Source organism: Rhinatrema bivittatum, chromosome 1 (genome assembly GCF_901001135.1).
Source record: "Rhinatrema bivittatum chromosome 1, aRhiBiv1.1, whole genome shotgun sequence".
Classification (NCBI taxonomy): Eukaryota; Metazoa; Chordata; class Amphibia; order Gymnophiona; family Rhinatrematidae; genus Rhinatrema; species Rhinatrema bivittatum.
The window spans coordinates 363030255-363054159 of NC_042615.1; the positions used below are offsets into that span (position 1 = coordinate 363030255).

The 23905-nt window shown below is 41.9% G+C and overlaps 1 protein-coding gene across 2 annotated transcripts in view; it reads left to right on the forward strand.

Moving 5' to 3' along the window:
- UBA6 (ubiquitin like modifier activating enzyme 6) overlaps positions 1–23905 on the forward strand; it is a 370281-nt gene that overhangs the window by 214094 nt on the left and 132282 nt on the right. For both annotated transcript variants that reach the window (XM_029600749.1, XM_029600742.1), the window contains exons 15-19: positions 153–220; positions 2794–2872; positions 9850–9930; positions 17846–17923; positions 23694–23875. In XM_029600749.1, coding sequence (XP_029456609.1) covers positions 153–220; positions 2794–2872; positions 9850–9930; positions 17846–17923; positions 23694–23875 — 488 coding nt within the window. The remainder of the gene's footprint in view (positions 1–152; positions 221–2793; positions 2873–9849; positions 9931–17845; positions 17924–23693; positions 23876–23905) is intronic.

Below are 23905 nucleotides of genomic sequence, written 5' to 3' on the forward strand. Positions count from 1 at the left end.
ATCCAGTCATGGCAAAGTAGTGGCCCTGAATATATGTCTCAATTGGTGAAGGCATTAAAAGATGGAAGATCATTCAAGTGAGGCATAAATAAAATTGTGTATTTAAAATTGTGAGATGTAACCTGAATATTTTGGTGGGATTTTCTTTTCAGGTGTATATTGATGCCATAGATATTGTTGAATATTTGGAGGAGACAAATTGTGAAGAGTTTCTTCCAAGGTAAAGTGAATTATTTAACTATAATCTAAATTTCCTTAAGCATAGTATATCGGCTGTGTGACTTATCTTTTGCCAGTGTTATATCCATATAACCCCTTTTCTCAAGTCACTACATTGGCTCCCTATCTGTTTCCGGATACATGTAATCAAATATTTTGCCTTTTACTATGTCATTTAAGAAAATAGTTAATTATCTGTTGGTTTTTTTTTTACTGTTTATCATTGTTAATTCCTGTCACTTCTCGCTCGCCTGCCTCTATATTTCCAGCTGTCTTTACCCTTTACCCTCCTCTTCCCCCTTCTCGCCTGCCCCCTTACCCCCCCCCCCCCTTGTTTATTGTAATTTCTTCCTGCTTCAGTTAATTGTAACCGGCGTGATGTGTCCTACGAACGTCGGTATAGTAAAAGTTCTTAAATAAATAAATACATTTTAGGCTCCATCTACACTCCTACAAGAGCCTTTGCTCTGTGGCTCCTTACTATCTCTCCCTACAACCCTTCTTGTGAATGCCACTCATCAGGCAAGTCACTCTTAGCTATGTCCTTTTCTACCATTGACTCCATACTTTCCACTAGGCTTGGAATAGACTTCCTGAGTCATGCTCCCTCGGTAGCCTTATTAAAAATCAGTCTAAAACCCTCCTTTTTGAAGCTGCTTTTAAATCTTAACCTCTGATTATCCTACTCACGGCCTTATTGATTTTACCCATTTTCTTAATAGATGAAATCTCCATAGTCTCTCTTGCCCTATATGTTTGTCTTTTTTATTTATTTATTTAGATTTTTGTATTCAGCTTTTTGGTACTTCAAAGTGTACCTCAAAGCGGATTATTATAGGTATTTCCCTTTACTTTTGTAACAAATTTGTTTTAAAAAAATGTGACTATTAGCTTGTAAAGTATTGAAATATTTTAAACGATACATAATTATATATAAAAATATTTAATAAGTGATTATAACTGATGTGCAATAACAATATTTTTTGTGTGTGTAACAGGTTTAGATGAGAGTTTTAGTGAGTGAGTGCGTTGTGTAGTTTGACTGTATTAGTTATTGTGTACATGTATAACACTTTTGCACTTTAATACACATAACAGGTTATGCATTTGCAAACATATTCTATTTACATTTTAATAAAGTTATTTGTAAAATTAATTAGAAAAAATTGACTTATCCATCTTGCATATTAGCAAGCAGGGTTCCTTCAGAGTTAGTATAGTTGATATGTTGGAATCCATCATTAATACCATCATGTGATTATATAACTTAAGTTAGTGTGCCACCTGCAGTTGCTCAGTATTTTGTCTCCAGCAGATGGTAGTGGCATCTATCCTGTGCAGTTGGACACTCTGGTGATGAAATTTACTCCCAGGGGTGGTTTGGGCAGCCGTCCTGGTGGAGTAGGGTCAAGCAGTGGGTCAGTGGCCCTTAGTTTGCATATAAATTGTTTTGCTGTGCACCAATCCTTTTCTTTGTGCATACCTTTTTTGCGCATTTTTTAAATCTTGGTGTGTTAGCGTACTGTTCGCTTACTGCATCAGGAATTTAAAAAAAAAAAAAGAGCTTGTGCATTAATCTGCGCCAAATTTCAATGCACTGTTTTAACACTCAGCTTTTTTACTTGTCCTAAATAGGCAAAGAGCAATCTGATTTCTTAAATATGTTTGGAGGTATATTTTTTTGCTTGTTATTTTATTTTTGACCTGACCTGATAGGTAAATATTCATTTTAGAAAAAAATCAGATGACTGCCACTTCTGTCTGCCTTTGGAAGGGGAAAATTGTCGCAGTCCATTAGGATATGCACACAATGTTTAACAAAAACTACATTTTGAAAATGGCATGAAGACCACTATGACAAGAGGGAATGTCTTAAATGAACCTTTCTGTAGGCTCTTGTGGGCATGAGTAGAAAGGGAAGAGTATCCCTAACCTCATACTGCTTATTTTATTTTCTTAGATTTTATTTGCAAGCTGGTTTCATAAATCTCTCGATGCCATGGAACAGCTGTCCCTCATTTCCTGTGTCTTAGCCAAGAGTGGAACCTTCCACTAGCAGTATTTTCTAATCCCCTTACACCTTCACAGTAGAACTTTCTCATTGCATGGCATTGAGCTGGTGACACATTGTAAGGTGGATCCTTAAACTGGAATTTTCTTTCTTGTGATATGGATTCATCCCACAAACTGACAGCTTGGGCCTCCCTACTTCCCATGTCTAATCAACATGCTGAAATACGTCTCCATTACTAAGGGGAAACCAGTACAGAGAATATAATTACAAATTTTTCTGGAAGAAATTGCAATCTTGCTAATCTGTCAGATTTTAAAATGATAATTTTCTGTTTGTGGCTATTAGGATTTCCCTTGTAACATTTTTTTAAAACAATTTTCCTATAAATTGTTTGATACTTAAGACTTCATGGTTTCATTGCTACTAGTTAAAGTGTTGGTAGTTGAATGTATTTTATTGCTATGACTCTACTTATATTTGATATTTCTGTCGGGGGGGGGGGGTGGAAGAGATGTTATACTTTTGTCTCTTACATTTCACCTTTTTTTTTCCCTCCTCAGGGGAGACAGGTATGATGCCCTGAGAGCATGCATTGGAGATTCTCTCTGTCAAAAACTGCATCATTTAAATGTTTTCTTAGTAAGTGTGGTCCGTCCTATAAATTAATCATTTCTCAGTGTGACATCCAGTAACACCAAGATGTTGAATTGCTAATGACAGTAAAATGCTGTACAGTTTTCTAATTTGGTATTTTTCAGCTGATGCCTTAGATTTTTTTGAAAAATCTACAGAAAAGGAAAAAAAAATTGGTATTGATAATTTATTTCCAGTTTTTGGAAGTATGGTTTACTTGGGTTTTTTTGGGTTTTTGTTTTTTTGTTTTTTTTTTTTTAACTTGTCTGCTCTGGTTATAGCACTGGCTTGCTAGCCATGATTCGTGGGATGGATTTATTTTGCTGTCTACACTGCCTTTCCAACAAATTCCCTAAGGCATATCAACAACCAAAACTCATAAAAATATATAATCCAAACTATAGAACCATCACCAACAGTAAAAATATAATCTCCTAAAAAATACAATTTTAATCAGTACTCAAGATTACAATCTGATATTCTTATGATTGTTATGATTGTATAGCATGTACCAGATGCATGCAGCGCTAAACAGACCCGTAATGGACAGTCCCTACTCCTTGGAATGTATAATCTGTTCAAGACAAACACATAAGGAGGATAATTTAATGCCCTTCACAGTACAAGAAAACTAAAATTGCTAGCTTAAAACATTACTATGGAAAAGCTAATATTAAAAAGTGAGATTTTTATTGAATCCCTAAACTTCAAATACTTGTCTCTAAATCTAATTTCTCTTAGTAGGGAATTCACAATTAAGGAGCAGTGTGGGCTGCCTTATTTTGGGTTTCCTGCAATTTCACTTCTGTTGGGGGGGGGTGGGGGTCTAAAGAAAATGCTCCTGAGCAGATCTCAGGGGGGCTATAAAGTATCCATATGATCATCTGAGAGCAGATCATATCTCGGAGGGACTTTGTCGCCTAACAGGCATTGAGTAATCTAACTAACTTCAAGGACAGAAGTGATACTGACCAGATTATTTTTTTTACTATCCTGAGATGAACCTGGACAAAATTGAATAGGAACCAAGATAAGTTCTCAGGGACAATGGAGGGCATTACTTGATCTTCCCTTTCCTATTAATACATTATTTATTTATTTAACATTTTTCTATACCGACCTTCAAGGTTGAATACCATATCAGGTCGGTTTACATCGAACAGGGGTAGATCAGTATAACGTAACATAACATAAGGAGCAAATTTTGTGGTAAGAGACGAGCAGAGAAGCAAAAAGTTACATAATAACAAGGACCTTGAACTTGGAAGCTGGTTCAGCTGGAAAAAGAGAAGCCTTAAGAAGGTATTAAATTAAGTACATTGTGATATGTCCAAACTAGTAAATGAGGTGAATATTGGCGGGGCGAAGTTCCATATTCAAAAGCTGAGTAGTTATCTAGTGAAAGTTTGATGGATCAGGGAAGGCTTGTAAGAAGAGCCAAGTTTTGAGTTTTTTTTTAAATGTAGTTAGGCACGGTTCCATTCTGAGTTCTGAGGGGAGGTTGTTCCAGATGGATGGACCTGCTGTAGAAAAAGCTCGGTCCCTGGTAGAGATGAGTCGTGTGGCTTTAGATGGCGGGGCTTGTAGAGTTCCTTTGTAGGTTTCCCTCATTGGTCTGTTGGAAGTGTGGAGTTTGAGTGGGAATTCGAGGTCGAGATGGAGGAGGTTATGAATTGATTTGTGGATTAGAGTTAGCGATTTGTGTAGAGCCCTGTAACTGACTGGTAACCAGTGTAGATTACGGAGGATGGGCGTAATATGGTCTCTCTGGTTGGTGCTTGTCAATTCTTGCTGCAGGGTTCTGTATCATCTGTAAGGGCTTGGTTGTAGAGCTTGGTAGGCCGGTGAGGAGAGCGCTGCAGTAGTCAATTTTGGCAAATATTAGAGATTGGAGAACAGTCCTAAAGTCATGAAAATATAGGAGAGGTTTGAGTCTTTTTAACACCTGAAGTCTGTAAAAGCACTCTTTAGTTGTGGTTTTGATCATATTCTTTAGGTTAAGACGGTTGTCTATAATTACTCCAAGGTCTCTCACATGAGAGTGGGTGAGAAGGTGTTTGTGATGAATCTGAGATGAGAGGTTTTCTTGGTTGGAGGAAATGAATAGGAGTTCAGTCTTAGATGCATTGATGACCAGATTTAGACTGTTGAGGAGATTAGTGATGGCTTGTAAGCTGTTGTTCCAGAGTGCGAGGGATTTGTTAATAGATTCTGTTATGGGAATCAAAATCTGAACATCGTCTGCGTAGATGTAGTGAATGAGGTTAAGACTAGTTAACAGTTGGCAAAGGGGAAGGAGGTAGATATTGAAAAGGGTAGGTGATAGGGATGAACCTTGTGGTACGCCAAGAGCGGAATTTGTAGATGGTGATTCCTTATTGTTGATTTTGACTTTAAAACTCCTGTTACTGAGGAACGACTTGAACCAATTGTGGACTGTTCCCGAGATGCCTATGTCTGAAAGGCGATTCAAGAGGATGAGGTGGTTGACGGTGTCGAAAGCCGCCGAGATGTCTAGAAGGATTAGGAGAAAGGAGTGTCCTTTGTCTAGCCCCATAATAATATGGTCTGTTAGAGATATGAGTAGGGTTTCAGTGCTGCGAGATTTGCGGAACCCATATTGGGAAGGGAAAAGTAAGTTGTGATCTTCTAGATAATCAGAAAGCTGGGTGTTGACCAATTTCTCAGTGAGTTTGGCTAAAAATGGTAGATTCGAGATAGGGCGGAAATTAGCCAGAACACCAGGGTCTAGGTTATGTTTCTTGAGGAGTGGTTTCAGGGAAGCGTTTTTTAGACTATCTGGGTAGAATCCTTGAGTTAAGCAGCAGTTTATGATTTTGGTTAAGGGACCAGAGATTATATTTGGGATAAGTAGCAGTAGCTTGGAAGGTATGTTGTCCGATGGGTGGCTAGATGGTTTTTGCCTTTTGAGAATGGATTCGATCTCTTTGGTCGATGTTAATTCGAATTTGTCGAATTTGATTCCCTTAAGAATGTAGGTGTTATCGAATGAGGTGGTGTAGTCAGTCTTGGTTGGAAGGAGAGCAAGTGTATTTGAAATCTTCTGCTGAAAGAATAGGGCTAACTCATTTGCTTTGGTTTGAGCTTGTTCGTCAGGAATTGATGGTGGTAGAGACTTTGTTATTTGAGAGACATATGCAAAGAGGGTTTTTGCATCAAATTGGAGATCATGGATTTTATTACCGAAGTATTCTCTTTTTGCTTTTAGAATTGAAGTCCTGTAGAAATGTAGAGTTCCTTTGTATGACAGTAGTGTAGTGGTGGAAGGTGCTTTGCGCCATTTATTTTCTTTGTGGCGTAATTCTTGTTTTATCCGTTTGAGTTCGCTGGAGAACTAAGGTTGATTTCCTTTTTTTGTCGTGTTGCTTAGTTTCGTGATTGTTGGGCAGAGTTTATTTGCTACCTCTTCAGTGATCTTGTGCCATGATAGCACTGCAGTGTTAGGATTGGCCAGATCTAAATTGGTTTGACATTGGTTTGACACACTGTTTACCACAGCTACAATCACACTGAGTCAACATATCATTAAGAAAAAATAGAATATGAGATAGAATAAGGATAATATGTCAGACAGTTATCTACCTCTGCTCTCAGAAACAAGCAGCAATCTGCCACCCCCACTAGGCTGGTTATTTAGCTTTGTTGGCCCAGAAGTAATGTCAGGGACGAGGTCGATAGCTTCCATTGTAAGGGAGCATGAACCAGTAAGCAAACAGCAGGAAACATCTGGGCAGGTATCTCCTATAGTTCCCTTTTATTAAGTATGTGTTTCCCTTTTCTTGTCAAACTACAGTTGGACTAATTTAGTGCGGGACTACTGCGAGGATGGATTTGATCGGCCCGCTGCACATTGGCAATATGACAGTGCCATGTCCCCACCCTGTCTTTAAGATATGCATGGTGTCCCCAGAGCTTTGCTTCTCTGGTGATTTTCAAAGCACAGTGAGCATAGGAATCAAGCCTGTGCTCACAGGACCCTGCCTCCCCAGCATGAAAGCTTATAGGGAACAGATCCCGTGAGCACAGGCTTGGTCACTGTACTTTGAGGATCCCTGCTGGAGCAAATATCTGGGACAGTAGAGGTGGGAAACTTGCTGCCCTCACCCGCCCCACACACACACACAAAATTGCTGCCCTAGGCATAGGCCTAGTAGACCTGTGCATAAATTCAGGCCTAGATTACTAAATATTTTATAGCATTTTCATAAATTTGTTTCCCAAAATGTTTTATCTCTGTGGGAAATGGGAGCGGGTTAAAAATCCCCCACCCCCCATTCACAATCTGACATGTTTTGGGACCTCATCATGGTGTTAGCTCAGCTGATGAAAGCTCCTTTTGAGATGCTGCTCATCTGTGACCTGAAGTACCTGACCTGGAAGGTCATATTTTTGGTGGCAGTCACTTCGGCATGTAGGGTCAGTGAGTTCCATGCCTTAGTGACTTATTCACCTTATACTAACATGACAGGGTGGTCTTGTGTACGCACCCTAAGTTCCTGCCTAAGGTGGTGATTGATTTCCATCTTAACCAGTCATTTGTCCTACCAGCATTCTTTCCTAGGCCCCATTCTTACCAAGGCAAATGAGCACTGCGCAGTTTGGACTGCAAGTGAGCCTTAGCCTTCTATCTGGTGTGGATAGAAGCCCTTAAACAATCCACCCAACTTTTTATTTCTTTCGATATGAATAGGTTGGGCGATGCCGTTGCCAAACATACACTACCTAGTTGGCTAGCAGATTGCATCTCTTCTGTTATGCCCATGTGGGACTGCATTTTGGGGATCATGTCAAGGCTCATTCTGTCAGAGCCATGGTAGCAACGGTGGCCCACTTGCGTGTAGTTCCTTTGGAGGAGATCTGCAAGGCTCTGCGACATGGAGTTCTTTCCACGCATTCACATTCCATTATTGTCTGCATAGGGATGGCCGATGCGAAAGTAAGTTCAGACAGTCTGTCCTTCAGAACCTGTTTGAGATGTAGAACACAACTCTCCCAACCTCTAGGGCCCATTATATGGGTCCAGGCTTTCTCCCCCTCTGTTACCAGCAGCACACTTGGTGTTGTGCCCGTTGGCACCTAACTAGATGTCTGGTCCCCTTTGTGTTGGAGCAGCCTGCAGCTAGGGATTCACCCATGTATGAGAACTACCATCTTGCTTCTCCTCAGAGAAAGCAAAGTTGCTTACTTATAACAGGTATTCTCTGAGTACAGCAGGATGATAGTCCTCACAAAACCCGCCCGCTACTCTGTAGATTTGGGTTCTCCTATTTTTTTTTTTTATTGTAATTCTGTTACAAGCCTGAAGAGGGGACCCCGCATGGACATGTGGTTATAGGGTATGCTCAGTATGCCTAGTCAAAGTTCTAGAAACTTTGACATCTGATGATGTCACCTATGTGTGAGGATTAATATCCTGCTGTCCTTGGAGAATACCTGTTGCAGGTAAGCCACTCTGCTTTATGCAGGGAAGCACAGTGCAACAAGCAATATCAAATATTCGAAGCAAGGAAATAGAACTCATCTTGTAGTCAGCCGGTCTCTCTTGCTCTGAATTCCTTTCCCCAGCCTGTTTTCAAAGTGGCCACTTGTACGTGAGAAACTATTTTGACTGATTTTTACCTTCCCCAATAGTTGGTTCCTAAACTCTCTGGATGTATTTCTACTGTACCTTTAGCTAACATACTAGCGTAGCAGTACTAAACTTTAGTTTTCACTGACATTCCACACACACTTTTTTTTAAAAATTTTTTGCTAGAAATGATTCACTTTCTTTGAATTTTGACAGAGACCAGTCCCTCACAGGCTAACAAATTTAAAAAATATCGGTTGAATAATATTTTGTCGTGATTCAAAAAATGTTTAGATCATTATTTTGTCATCTAGCTCATAAATGGCTGAATGTTGCTTTTCCCCAAGCCATGAGAATGCTTCCATGATGTGGACTGCCTTTTGGTATTTTTACACTTTTAAACTTGTTTACTTTTTTTCAGTAAATCTTGTTTTGCACATGCATGATCAAATACCATTTTTGTGCATCAGCATGTACAGGGATATCCAAATGTGCATAATTGCAAAGAGGTATTTTTCTGAGGTTTCAAATGTAGTGTCTGCTTTTGGGAGATAAAATTTTGACATGCAGTTTCATGGCAAATACAATGCCATTAGCATGTTGCCCTAACATATCTTAATTTGGAATGACTTGTATTAGTTGCACACCTGCACACACATTAAATTATTATAATGGTTATTTTAAATTTTTATAGTACCTTTTATAGTCCTACACCTTTTACAAATGAATGTATGAAATGTACATGCGGCTGCTGTCAGTGAGCTTTGCAGTCAAATAGCAGATTTTTGATGGAAGCTTCCAGTAGGGTTTAATATTCATTTAGGTTGAACTGAAAACCAAAGGCAGTGTTGTTTGTCTGTTATCTAGTAATTCCTTTGTCCAGAGAGGATTGTTGCAACAAATTAAAACATTGTGTTCATTTTGTTTCTTACCTTTACAAAGTAAGGTTATGAATCAAAATCTTAAGGAATTCATATTTTGTCTATTAACCAATCACATTTTTTATATTTCACTGAATACATTTTTTTTGCATGCTCATTTGTTATGTTGTAATAAACTGAAGTCAAAGTAAAGCCACAGACCTAGCTGCTAGTCTATTATTTCCTTAACATTCTTGGGTATTTTCTTGTGCTTTCTTAGAGGTATCATTAAACATCTCATTTAAGTGTGAATTCTGTATTCAAGGGACTATAAATTTCAGAAATCTCGAATCATTCAGAATACATGCATGAACAGAGTTGGTTTATGCTTTTATATTTATATTATTCCAAGTTCCCCTGTAGCAGACTTGAATACACAAGCTGTGGAAGGAGGCCAGTGAGGATGAGTGTTAACTTGTAATAAATATAACTAGGCTTCATGATCCTTTTTCATATTTTTCTTTCTATTTTAGGTTGGTTGTGGAGCCATAGGCTGTGAAATGTTAAAAAATTTTGCACTCCTCGGTATTGGCATAGGTCCAGAAAAAGGCATGGTAAGGTGCTATACTTAAAAATATTGCTATTATCAGATTAGAGAAACTGTATTGGAGGGAGGGGCGTATGTGATCTCAAAAACTCTTGTATTCCTTGTTTTGCTGGTCCAGTGTTGCTGCCATGTTGTTTGAACCTGGGTACTGGGTCATATATAAAACTTTTTTTTAATTTGGACCCCTGAGGAAAATGGGATGACTGCAGAAACATTTGGTCATTGTTGGGCATTATGAATGGACAACATTGCTTTTTCACTTTTGGATATCTTTGAAGTTCAGATAAGTAGTGGGTTATAATTTTTCACTTTGGGAACAGTCATTGTCAAAAAGTATATAAATATTTTTTTAAAGTTTTTTTTAAACAAATACTAAATAAGCTTTTAGATAATCAGTAAAGAAGAGAGTGGTAAATGACTAGACTATTGATGCTTTTGTCTGAATCCTATTTGTAGCACATTGCAAGTAGGAGACAGGGGATACCCTTGACAGCACTACTTTGGTTTCTGATACCTTTTCTTCTTAATTTTATATAGGTGGCATATGATTGTAAAATTGGTCTCTTATCTTTTATTTGACCAATTAAAAAACATATTACAGCCTGTCCAGACTTCATGTTTTTAGAAAGGTGATGCACAGTTGCTGAAGTGGTGCTTTCAGCTACAGGATCTGTTTAACTGGATTGTTAAGAGTTGGCAATAAACGAGAAGCAGTCTCTTCCTCAATTGTTTCTTCAGCTTCTGAAACTGAAGCTACACTGGGCACTAGCAGTTTGATGCACACCTGGATTTGTCAATAGACATGCTCGGCCTGTACCTAGAGTGGCAAAAGTCTGGGAGCAGCAGGCTGGCAGAAAATTTGCTATCTCTAAGTTGAGCTGCACTCTGCTTCTTGCTTAAGTCCCTCCCAGGCAGTAGCAGAGAACAGGAGGGGAGGCTGGCGGAAACAGAGCATATCTATGCAGTGCTGCATACATCGAGTTTTACATTTAAAAATTAGGAGTAGCATAGAAACCTGCTCTGCTTCCTAATCCAGCTTCTCCCTTTCTGACCTGTGCAGGGAGCAGGAGGGAATGAAGTTTTGGGAGTGGACAGAACAGAGAGCAGCTTATTCCTCAGTCTAGTCCCTCCCTTATCCCATTTACTGCCTTTTGCTTAGGGTTAGGCCCTGGGCAGCTGAGGAGGATGTTGCAGGAGTAGCCAGTGTTGCTATTGTCTGCCAACCCAAATCAGTGGAGGTGGCAGTTATAAGCTGAGAATGAGGGGGGTTCATGGGAGTGGGGCTTAGGGATGGAAAGGAGGGACTGAGAGCAGGATTATTGTGAGCTGAGAGAAATCATTGAGGAGATGAGGGGCATCATCTTTTGCTCTCCAGCTGGTACTTTATGGAGGATCGGAGGGGCTGAGAAAGAGATCGTTGAGAGCAGGGAGGGTTGAGTGATGAGAAGGGATTGGCTGGGAGTGTAAGAAGAGAAGGGTGCGCAACAATATTTGTGTGTGAGAGAAAGAATTGGTGTGCCTTTTTGGATTGGAGAGGGGCATGGGACTATAAGGGAGGCTAGGACGGAGCAGGTAGAAACACTTCGCTTCCTTCCTTCCCCCATCCCATATTCCTGATTCTTCCCTCTTATCTTCCCCATCTCCTATCCCCCATTTTCACCATCTCCTCTCCTCATTTCTTGTTCTTGACTGGGAATGTGGGGGGGAGGGATAACAGCATGAACAGTGCCTAGGAATGGCAAAAAGCTAAATTGGTCACTGGCCTGATGCAGCACAGTCTGAGAGCTTTATTAAAGATGTGAGAGATCATCAAATGCTGTCAATTCAGACAATTCTGGGATTTTTATTGAAGGATTTGTAGATGGGATTTTAGGTGTTTGTAGAAACGTTGACTAAAAATAATGTGGGCCTTAACAGAAAATGTTTCTGGAAAGAAATACAGTCCCCTGATGACAATGTATGATTTATTAGAACTGCTACCTATTCTGTTTATGGGTTTGGGGGTTTTTTTTGGGTGGGTGTGGGAATGGAAAGGGGGTTGGGGTTTTTGCTTTGCAATTTTTCTGCTGCTTTGGGCTTTCAGCTCAGTCAGAACTAGCCTCCAATAGGCTATATTTAGGAACCTTTGTTTTCAGTGTTTATTTTCCTCGGGAATTTATCAGTGTTTATTATAACCAACAAAAACAGGAGAAAATCATTGAGAGGTGGAGTTTGTTTTTGGGGTTTTTTTTCAACTAATTTTCTACCATTTGGTTATAAACACTGATAAATTTCCAGGGAAAATAAAATAAAAACTGAAAAGTGAAGGTCTCCAGCTATAGTATAGGAGCCTTCATCTGGAATTATCTGGAGATCTTCCCTTGTTTTATAACTCAGCCATTAAAGTGACAAGGGGCCACAGACTGCAGTTCTCTCTAACTCGTAAGTCCAGCCAATACACACACACTCATATTTCTCCTCACAGCTCTCCCCTTCTCGTTTTCTGCCAAGATGCAAATGCTGGCTCCCCAGCCAGCCTGGATAGTAGTGGATCTGGGAATAAAAAACCCTGCTCTTGTGCACTACACTGCTGCTGAGCTACCAAAGAAGCCTAAAACTTTCCTTTCCAAGTTCCATTAAACCCATTCGCAGGTAGAGTTTGACTTTAGTGCTGCAAGCATTTATGGGATCAACTTCTGAATCTTTAGGAAATAAGTCTTTATTTTTATGTTGGGGTCAATTTTCAATGACATTTGTGCATCTAAATAGTGATTTATGCGTGTAAATGGGACAGTCTGAAAACTGCCCTCCCTCCGTGTGGCTAAAAGTCAGTGCAGTTTTTCCACAGCATACATACTTTTAGCCCCATTTGTTGGAGGGAGACATTTTCAGGTGTGCTTAGTTCAGGGGAAGATTGTTAGATTGAAAAAAATGTACCCACAAAAAATCCAAAGTTTCAGAGCACAAATATGCATGTGCTTTCGCTATGAGAATTGTTGCAAAGTCCACATGTAAAAAGTACACTTTGAAAATTTCTCCTAAGAATGTAGTTTTTGTTGCCATTTTTCTAGCATAATAAATTATGGCCTATCCTGTCTGCTCCACTGCAATTCTTCCTCTGGTTCTCTACTGCTATGAGTAGATGAGCATGCAGATTTTGATGTGCAAACACATCAACTCCCCTCAGAATAAAAAACGAAACGGTCTTCGCATCCTTTGTTAAAACAAACCCAGATTAGCTCCGGTTCACAAAAGATTGCCTTATCAAGGCACATAATTTAAATAGAGCCCAGCTGTCCAATGACAGTAGTTGAGCTAATTTGAATTCTCCTGGATGAATTGAACCATTTGTTGTATAAAGCTGTCAAATGAACTCTAGATAGCTTTATTCAAAAGTATAGATTGGAGGAAGGCTATAAGAAAATTTGTGTTTGCATGTCCCTTGATACCTTGTCATACCACCATTGTAAAGTGGAAAAGTTTGGAGGGATGATCTGATTGCAGCAAAGTCAATAGCCATGGGTTAAGGAAACTGCTATGTAGGTCACTGTGAGGCCTAAAATTTCTTCAAAATAACTACAGAGGCCTCTGGTTGAGAATGGGGAAAATGTTAACCAACAATTTCAAGATTACTTGACAAACATAGCTTGTATGGGAGGGGGGTAAGAAGAATCTACTGCTGAACAAAAGCCATATGATGTGCCAGCTAGTGTTTGCAAAGAAAGATTTAAGGGATATTGCACATGTATGAGCGAAGGTTTTGTGGTCTGAGACCCAAGTGGAACGTTCTGGTCTCAATTCTACATGATGCGTGGTGTGCTGCTTGTTTTACATCACCATATTGACACCATCCCTACAATAAAGCATGATAGTGGCCGCATTATGTTGAGGGATTGCTTTGCAGCAGCTAGGACAGGAAAGCTTGTGAAGATTGATGGAAAGATGGATGGTTCAAAGTACAGGCAGATCCTGAAGATTAACCTTTTAGCAGGACAATGATATTAAGCAAAAACAGTGGCGAGGCTCAGCAAGAAGAAAGTGAATATCCTCGAGTGGCCAATCAAAGGGCCGGACAGTATGTGCCAAGGCTCGAAGATTGCTTTCCTGAGACATTCCCCTGTTAACTTGGAAGAGCTTGCGCTCTTCTGCCAAGAAGAATGGGCAAACCCAGTAACTTCCTCTTCAGCGAACCAGACCAGTCTAGATGTATGGGTTAGGCCCACCAACCAGCAGATGAAGTCTAGATGTATGGGTTATGCCCACCAACCAGCAGATGAAACAGAAAACAGGCTCACCGATATCACCTTATATAAGCTCCTGGGCTGACTTCAGCCTACCAATATTATCTGTCTCAGGCAGATGGTAAGGGTTCATACTATGCTGTGAGCTGAGGCCTAGTTAGGCTGGATAAAGGGATTTCTATACTGGAAGGACAGCTCCTGAGGTGAAAGTCTAGCACGTCCTCCCTTATTTGAGCACTGCCCTGGACCAGGGGGCTTCCAGTGTCTATCTTTTACCGATGGGCTTCTTTCTCGGTAGCTGTCTCCCCTTCTGTTTGATTCCTTAGGTATCTTCATTAAAAAAAAACAAAAAACCATTAACATAGTAATGATGGCAGAAAAGGACCAAATGGTCCATCCAGTCTGTTGAGGGATTGCTTTGCAGGAGCACCTATTCTTATGGTAGAATCTGCCGTGCCATCCCCCTGTTTCTCTTAAGATAGCAACTGCTCCTCTGTGCAGTTATCCTCAAGCCTTATGATAACCCATAAAAAAAAAATTGCTGCTAGCACATGTTAACTGGGTGATGAGCCTTCTTGAAAATTCAGCCAGTGCTGCTTGACGTGCTATGCTTATGGACCTGGCCGTAAAAGCAGTCATGCTTTTTTGCTTATGTATGCGCATCAGTTCCTCAGACCGTAAAAATTAGAGCCCATGTTGACTGTCTTCTGAATCCAATTCCTCCCCCACACCCCCACCATCAAAGCGGGAAGTGATGTTGCAGTTCCGTCAAAAGCATTAAGGGGTATTGGTTAAGGAGAACCCATTGCTTTCTCAGCAGAAGAATCTCCTGCCACAGAGGCCCCTCTTGCACTAGGATACAGGTGATTTGTCTTACTGCCTTGACATGTGAGAGGTCTTGCTTGGCTAGAAAAGGATATTCTAAGGAGGGGGTGAATATCCTTTGCATTCTATAAAAATATTCTACTTGGTTCTTACCTGATGATTTCTTTTTCTTGAGTCCAGCCTGACTAGTCCAAGACTCTCTCTGTTCTGCCATATTCTTTTAGCCCTTTGTATGTAGGTTGCAAGGCACAGTCTTATGTTGCAAAAAAGAGTCTTTGAAAACAGGAAAGACTTTTTTAGAGTTTCTTGGTTTTGAAGAATTCTAATGGTGGGGTATAAAATTTAAATTTGTATGTAGTGCGTTTTCAGTTTCTTACAGATAATACTAGCAGGCTGAGGTCAGTATGGGAGCTAACGTGGAAATGTCAGCGAGCCTGTTCCCACTCTCCTTCTGCTGGTTGGTGGCCATAAACCATTCATCTACACTGGTCTGGCTGGATTCAAGGAAAGGAAATTATCAGATAAGAAAAAAAACTTCACCATCCTGTTGTGAAAAGTTAATAGATACTTAACCTAAAAGACTCATGACTGCGGTTGCCGCAAAAAGAGCTTACACCAGAGGGTGTGAAGACTTATGTAACCAAGACTTTTGGAATATTTCTAGAATTGTCCTGATGAAAGTGTAGTGTGTTGTGTAGATTAATGAAACTCCTATTTTAATGCATTTGATTCATATTTTTGTGATGATATGAAAAATGTGCAAGTAGGTGGATATTTATTTTGCATGGCACTGTACAAGTGGTAATGCAGGCCATGCATTTTCCCATTAGCTAGGGTTATTTGGTATGTCCCTGAGGTCCAGACTGGGGAACAGTTTTATACAATACTTTATACAATCTTACCCTGTCAATTCTTGGTCTCTTCTCCTATTAGCCTGGATCAGTTTTCTCTAAAAAAGAAATGTTCTACTTTCATATATTTAACTTTTAAAGCAAGAATGTTGATTGTTTTCCTGCTGCACAGCGTAAATCTAATAGCGCTATATAAATAAGTAGTAATAGTTAATATTTCAGTTTGGAAACTGGGGAGAATTTTGAGACAGGCTCAGTCATATGGTTCAGTCTGCTGAACAAGACTTATTGGTATTGAGCTTGAAACAGGAGGGAGTATACCCTGACTTGCAAACTAATAGAGCATACAGAACTACTACTTATAGGTCAAAACACAATTCTCAGTATGGTACTATAAAACTAGATGGTGTTCTCCAAAGTACTGACATTTTTTCCTTGGTATTGCACACCTAGCTGCTCTAGCGACCCTCTGCTAAGCATGTTCTCTTCTCATCTTTGAATTTCTGAGATAAGTAATAAGCAGGGCTCCTGGTCTCCTGTGATTCCGCAAGTGCAGTAAGGACTGCTTAATTTGACCAGTTTCAGCCAAATGACCATGTGAGACCAGGGACCTTCTCAAAAGAAAACTATTGGTGGCAGTGGACAATGCATTTCCCCTTTCACTCCCTTTTGTGCCCATCACAGAAGAGAAGCCTTGGTAGCAGAGGAAATGGTTCAGTTGACCCCTGATGATCTCCCCCCCCCCCCCCCCATTCACTGCTCCTGCAGCAAAATAGGAAGAGGAGGATGGCAGCCTTGTAGCAACCCCTGGCATGTTCTCCTTCCTTGCCATGTCAGAGTGCCATGTTCAAAGCGCAACACTTGGGCCTGGTAGGGGAGGATTTGGACATGCCTGAGGTGTGCTGCAAGGCTGCCGTGCTCTTCCTGTTTCGCTGCAGGAGCGGTGAATGAAGGGATCACGGGGTGGTTGGGTAGCAGGCAGTAAACTGACAGGGCATCACGATGGGGAGGGAGGAGGGCGTGAACTGGGGATCGGGGAAGAAGGAATCGGGGTAAGTGAGGGCTACTTGGATGAAGCAATGTGAGTGAGGGGATCGGGGGGAGGGGAGCAAGTGAAAGAGGAAGAATGAGGAGATTAAAAGGGGCTTTGGCAGGGGGATAAGTGAAAGAGAGGATGGGGGTGTAAATGCAGGGGCTATGGCTTCTCTCCTTCATCACCACTCTCTAAGTTTTCCTTCTTCCCTCTTCTTTTCACCTACCTTCCCCATCTCTGATCCATCCTTCCTCCCCACTCCTGAACCATCTTTCCTCCGTTTCTTCTTCCTTTTTCTTATCTTTCCTGAATCCACCATATGCTCTTTCCTCTCCTGTGCCTCTGTCCTTCTCCTTCCCTTACCTCTCTAGCTCTCCTGCCTAAGATTTCTTCTTTTTCATTTGGTCTTTATCTGCAGTCGTTTACTAGGTACTAATTCCCTCCTCTGCGATCTCTTCCCAATCCCTGATGTTATTCCCTACTTCCTCCCTAGCCCCAATCACTAAGATCAGTTTTCCTTAAATAAAGAACCAATTAAATTAACTGGACACAAAGGTCAGAAAATATTATTTTTATTAAGTGAAAAAATTTTAAATATACAATATCATGCAAATTTGCCACTTAATTGCTGCAATATACCGTATTGAAAACTCTGCCACAGAATTTCTGGCTCTTGCTGCAGAATCTTGAAAAATCTGCCACAGGGAACTGGAGACTCTGGTAATAAGTTACCTTCTGTGAGTGTGTTGTTTTTACATTGTACATGATTTATTTCAACTGATTTTTATTTTCTGACTTGCCAAATGTAACTATTCCCTTAAACATATTTTAGCCAGTCTCCATACACCAGCATGTTGGCAAGCAGATCATGTTGTGCATGGATGGATACAGTATCTCATGGCAGTTGTTAGATTTAGTGATATATTCATATAGGTATTCTAAATAGAAATGTAAACATCTTTTTCATGTATATTTGTCTTTTGTTTGCTACAGATAACAATTACAGATCCTGACTTAATTGAAAAATCCAATTTGAACAGACAGTTTCTCTTCCGCCCCCATCACATTCAGGTACACTCTGGTTTGGAATATTTTTTTCCTTTTCAAAATTCAAGAGCCCAGTTTAAAGCTTCCTGCTTGGTACACAGCTCTACTCAGATTGCCAACTTTGGCCTACCAGGTGTCTGATTATGCTGTTTCTGAGCCATGGGCTAGGCCCTCCCTATTTTGCTGTCTTCAGTGTTCTTCGTGTAGCCCGTTTACCAGCTCTGGTCAAGGGAAGATTTTCATAAAAATGAGTAAGCCAATGCAATTATCTTTTATTATCTATTTTACAAGTTAGGAAATATTTTTTGAAAATGACTTTGTTCAAGGGTAGTTCCCTGTACATACCCAGATCAGTCCAGTCTCCTGGGATTTGCCTCCCTGTCAGCAGATAAAGACTGAGAACGTGTCACTGACACTGTATATAAACCAGTGTGCCATCTGTAGTCGCTTGGTATTTCTCAGTCTGCAGCAGATAGTAGATGGTGTAAAACCTGCAGTCTGGACAGAGAGAGAGAAAAAAAAATTAAAAGTCAAAATTTCTGGATTGTGAGGTCCTGGTGGGGCCATCCCCCCTCCCCCCCGGTTTGTGGCTGACGATCAGGAGGTTGGTGACCCTTCTGATAGCTCGCTCTGGAGGTCCGTGAGGTGAACATCTGGTGGTCTAGATCCCTCATCCCCCATGAGATAGCAGTGGAACCTGCTGGCAGTTCTGCACTGCAAACCCAGTGGAGCAGGGAAATATCCCTTATATATGGTTTACCCTGGACTGAGTCGCTAAAGTTTGGCGAAAGAAGATGGATATAGCCAGTGGTCTGGCTCTTTTCTGGTCTGCAATGCGGCCTGCGCTCCTGGAACCATAACCTCTGCACCAGAGGAAAGTATTGGTTTCTTTGTATCTTTATTTGTTCTCCAAGTAAAAAAAAAAAAAAAAAGAGAGAGAGAAAACAAGGAACTAGTTAGAGAAAAATCTGTGCATCAGTTGGGTTCCAGGGTGGAAGCTACTTTAGCAGCTTGAGAAGCTCAGCGATGGGGTTTTTCAGCAGCATTTCTGCCTGTGGAGGAGATTGGGTGTTGGCTCCATGGCGCCAAGGGACTGTTCCCCTGCTTCCTGTTGAGGTGCTGGTAGCTCCGCGGGTGCGGGGAGGAACAGCGTGTGCATGTGGCAAAACAGCATGGCATTGGGATCTGTGAGCATAGCTGCACCGGTAGAATGAGCCTCGCGGGTGATGAGGTCTAGGGCTGAGGCTTTCCCCATCAGTGTGGAAACGGCAGCCATTTTCAATTCTTTAGCAGCGTCAGTGGGAGAGGCAGGGGAATCACCCATCAACTATCAACGGCGGTTCTTTGTCCCGTGGAGGTGCAGAGTGGCACTTGCACCAAGGAGGAGTCTGGTTCTGGTAGAAGGTTTCTGCTGGTTTTAATTTGCTTATGCGAAAAGCCTGTTTAGCAAAACAGGCAGCGGGACATGCTGGCTCTTGGCCCCAATCTCCATGAGTTCTCGGCCAGTCAAGAGGCCTGAGCTGTTGAGAAGCTCTTCAGGCCTTTAATGATTTTTGGTGCCAGATGTTGAAAAGATCCCAGCCTAAACGCGCTGAAAGTGCAGGCAGGTTTTGCATTGCTGTTTGATAAGCTGCGGCAGCGTGTGTATGCGTATGTGCACATTCTCAATGTGTGACGGTTGCATGCCCGGGGACCTGTGTGCATAAGGCCACGGCCTATATTTGAGTGCGTATGTCTGCTACCTAGACTTGAGTGTTTATTTGCGCAGGTACTTGTGCGCTTAAGGCGCAACCTAAACTGGAGTGCATATTTGCGTGGGTATTTGTGCACATAAGACCTCAACCTAGTCTTGTGCTTATATGCACGCCTCCTGGAGAAGTGTGCAGGTATGCCTGGATGGTATTGGTGTGTGCACAGGAGGCCGCCTAGAGCCGAAGTTCAGGAGAGCTAGATGCCGAGAACAAACAGGTCCAAGAATCTTGCTATCTGTGAGACTTGCCATCTGATACCAATTCAGTCCTTACTCTCTCTTTGTGCCACCGCTGTTTAGATGCTCAAAGCGATTTTACTACAGCTCTTGCCTATGTTGGGACATCCTTTCGGCCTTATGGTATCTCTGGAGCGGAGTGGAGTGGAGTGGGAGGCGAGATAACGATCAGTTCTCCTTCTCCCTTGTTCCCAATGCAGAAGCTTCCCTGTGATAGAGAGAATGAAGAGTGCAAATTTGGACCTATGGGCTCTGGTATAGATCTATCATGCTCCTCCTCCTGGATGGAATGTTTCTAGGACCTGCAGATCTTTCTGCAGGGGTGCCCAGTGAAGGCGAAGGAACCTACTATATTGGAATCGCATACTTTGGCCTCCAATTTGTCAGTCATGGCAGGCAAATGCCGCAGGGAGGCTGTCACTGGTTAATGTTCAAGGTTATGTGGATCATGAGATATCAGAGGATTCCTGTTGACTTTCTCACCTCTAGAAAAGGTAGAAATTGCATATGATTCAGAGTCATTTTGGACTCTGCTCAGATATTTTCTTTTTCACAGAGATATCTTGCTGAGTTTGTTGGCGCAGACCCTGAACACGCTCAGTGTGGCCTGAGTCTGTAGGCGCAGACTCTGAACGTGCTTAGTGTGGCCGGAGGTCAATTTAGCATCCTATTTCATTGCCCCCCGTATCCAATTCAAGAGATATTGGATTTAAAGAAGGTAAATGCAGCTCTCAACGTTTCCCATTTCCGCATGTAAATTCTGAGGTCCAACTCTGCGGTCTGTCATAGCGGCAGTACGCAAGGGAGAGTTCTTGGCATCTCTCACCTTGACAAAGGCGTATCTGCACATAACCATCAGGCCGAAGCACCAGAAATTCCTGAGGTTCATGTTCCTAAGGAACATTTTCGGTTCAAGCCCTTCCCTTCGGCTGGCGACGATTCCACGTACCTTCACCAAGGTGATGGTAATGAGGGCGGCTGCATTGCAAAAGGAAGGTGTGTTGGTGCATCCATATCTGGACAACTGGCTCATTCATGTGAAATCGGAGGACCTCTGCAACAATCAGTACAAAAGGTACCAATGTGCTTTAAGTCTCCATGATGGGTAGTCAACCTAGCAAAGAGCCATTTAGTCCTCTTTCAAACTCTTGAATTTCTGGGAGCTCAGTTCAACATGCTGGCGGAGAGAGTATTTCTCATGGCAAGAGAGTGCTGACATTGCAGAGTCAGATTAGGCTTCTGCTAGAGCTTTCAGTACCCAGGGTCTCTTTAGGAGGCTCTTCAGGAGGCGCTTCTCTCCCACAGAATCACTTATTGGAAGAGTTTCATCTTCCTCTTCTGTTAGAGGGGGAAGCCAGGGACAATCTTTCATGATGGCTTATTTGCACCAGTCTTGAGCATGGTGCAAAATTGGAGGTTCTGAATTAGGTAAAAGTCACCACCAATGCAAGCCTCTCCGGATGGAGGGCGGTATGGAAAGCTCAATTGCTGCAGAGCCAGTGGTTGAAACAGGAGGCATCATGGTCTATCAGTTGGTTAGAGACAAGAGTGGTGCATTTCACTTTGTTTGCCTGTCTGCCAAGGTTATGTGGCCATCCAGAAAGGATCCTATCAGGCAATGCGACGACGGTGGCCTACATCAACCGTCAAGGCAGAACCAAGAATCAGGAAGTGGCTCGAGAGGCCCAGGAGTTGATTCTCTGGGAAAGCAGTACTTGGAGCGGCTGGCAGCATCTCATATCGCCGGAGTGAACAATGTTCAGGCGGATTTTCTCAGATGGAGAAAGTTAGACCCCAGGGAATGGAAGCTGTCAGAAGCAGCGGTATGGCTCATTCACAGAAGATGGGGTATCCCAACCAAAGAACACCAAGGTGTCTCACTTTTACAGTTGCTGAACATGGTACAGAAGAAATCAGTTCTGGTGCTGCTGTGGGCTCGAGGGATTCTTCTTTGTTTTCCCTCCATGGCCTCTGATGGACAAGCGATTACGGCGGATAGAGAAACATCTGGGCAACATGATCCTGGAAGCTCCAGAGTAGCCACATCGGCCATGCTTCCTGGATCTGATCAACATGGCCATAGACGTGTCCTTGAGGTTTGGACATCGGTCTACTCTTTTCCACCAGGGCCCAATATTTTTGGATCAGGTGGCTCACTTCTGTCTCATGGCTTCGCTTCTGAGAGGAGATGACTGATTTGGAGGGGGATATTCTGAAGTGGTTATTTCCACCTTATTGGAGTCTAGGCGACCTTTTATGTCCTAGACGTATGTGCGAATTTGTAGGATCTTCAAGTCCTGATCTGCTGTTTGCAGAGTACAGCCTCAGCCAGTTTAGGCTATGGTATTGCATATTTTGGCTTTTCTACAGAAAGATTCTGGTCTAGGGACTGGCCTTTAACTTTCTGAGAGTCCACATAGTAACATTGGGTTACTTCCAGGGTAAGGTGCAAGAGTATCCTTTGTCCACACATCTGGATGTTATAGGGTTCCTTTGGGGAGCTAAGAATTTGCGTTGTCAGGTGCGGAGCATTTGTCCGTCTTGGAATCTGAATTTAGTCCTTACAGGATTGTGTGAGGCTAAGGGCTAGGTTTGAACCAGTAAAGACAGCTACGAATAAGGACTTGAATCTTAGTGGTTATCTTGGTGGTTATTTGTTGAGTAAGGAGAATTTCGGAGCGCCAGGTGCTGTTTTGTTGAGATCCCTTCCTACAAATGTCTGACTCGGGGGTATCTTTATACATGGTTCCTTCTTTTCTGCCTGAGAGTAGTCTCAGAGTTCCATCTTAGACAGTGGAGCTTCATGCAAGGAAGCTTAGGTTCTTAGATGGGAGGCAATCATTATTGAGATATCTAAAGGTCACTTATGATTTCCATAGATCAAATCACCTCTTTGTAGATCGGATCAGCTGTTTGTACTGTGGAGTGGTACAAAGAAGTTAAGGCTACAGTTGTGTGGTGGCTGAAGGCAGTGATTGAGTCGACTTTAATTTCTAAAGGGTGCCTGCTGCACGGGGGGTTTAGGGGCGCACTCGACACATTCTCAGGCGACTTACTGGGCTGAGTCACAACGGGTGCCTCCACATGAAATTTGCTGGGCGGCTACTGTGAAGTCATTGCATACTTTAGATAAGTTTTATCACTTGGATGTCAGGGCTCTCGCTTCCATGTGCTTTGGTGAGTGTTCTATGAGTGGAACTCTCCAGGTCCCACCCAAGTTAAGGGGAGCTTAGTTATATCGCAGGAGTCTGGACTGATCTGGGTACATACAGGGAAAGGAAAATTGGTTCTTAATTGCTAATTTTTGTTCCTATATTACCACAGATCGGTCCAGAGATCCGCCATTTACTGGTGGGTCCACCGCTCGTACTGTTGCTTTGTATATAGTGTGGAGTTGTTGGAGGTTTTCAATGCAGATCACATATGTTAAATTTGTGGAACAAGTTTTCCATTGTCTTCACCTTCACATTTTTTGGGCAATTTCACCTTGGAGGGGAGGAAGTTTGCTTAGAAATTTATGGTTACTGCTATCATCTTGGCTTGGGTATAGGTCAGTACTGAGGGGACTGCAGGTGGCACACTGGGTTAGGTACTGAGTTGGTGAAACTTTCTCTGACTCCATCTGCTGGCAAGGAGGTAAAACCCAGGAGTGTGGACTGATCTGTGGTACTACAGGAACGAAAATTAGCATGTAATATCCAATTTTCCTTTAGTTCTATGGTATAAACTATCACTATATATATGATATCTGTATTTTGTGCACTAAATATTTTTGTAATAAATGCATCATTTTTTCCCAAAAATTAGAAACCGAAGAGTATGACAGCAGCCACAGTAACGCTTAGCATCAACCCGCAGTTAAAGATAGAGCCGCATCTTAACAAAGTGTGTCCAGCCACAGAGAACATTTATGGGGACAAGTTCTACAGCCAGCAAGATGTAGTAGTTATGGCTCTGGACAACGTGGAAGCCAGACGATATATTGATAGGTAGGTTTGTGGGTAGATCAGAATCTGAAC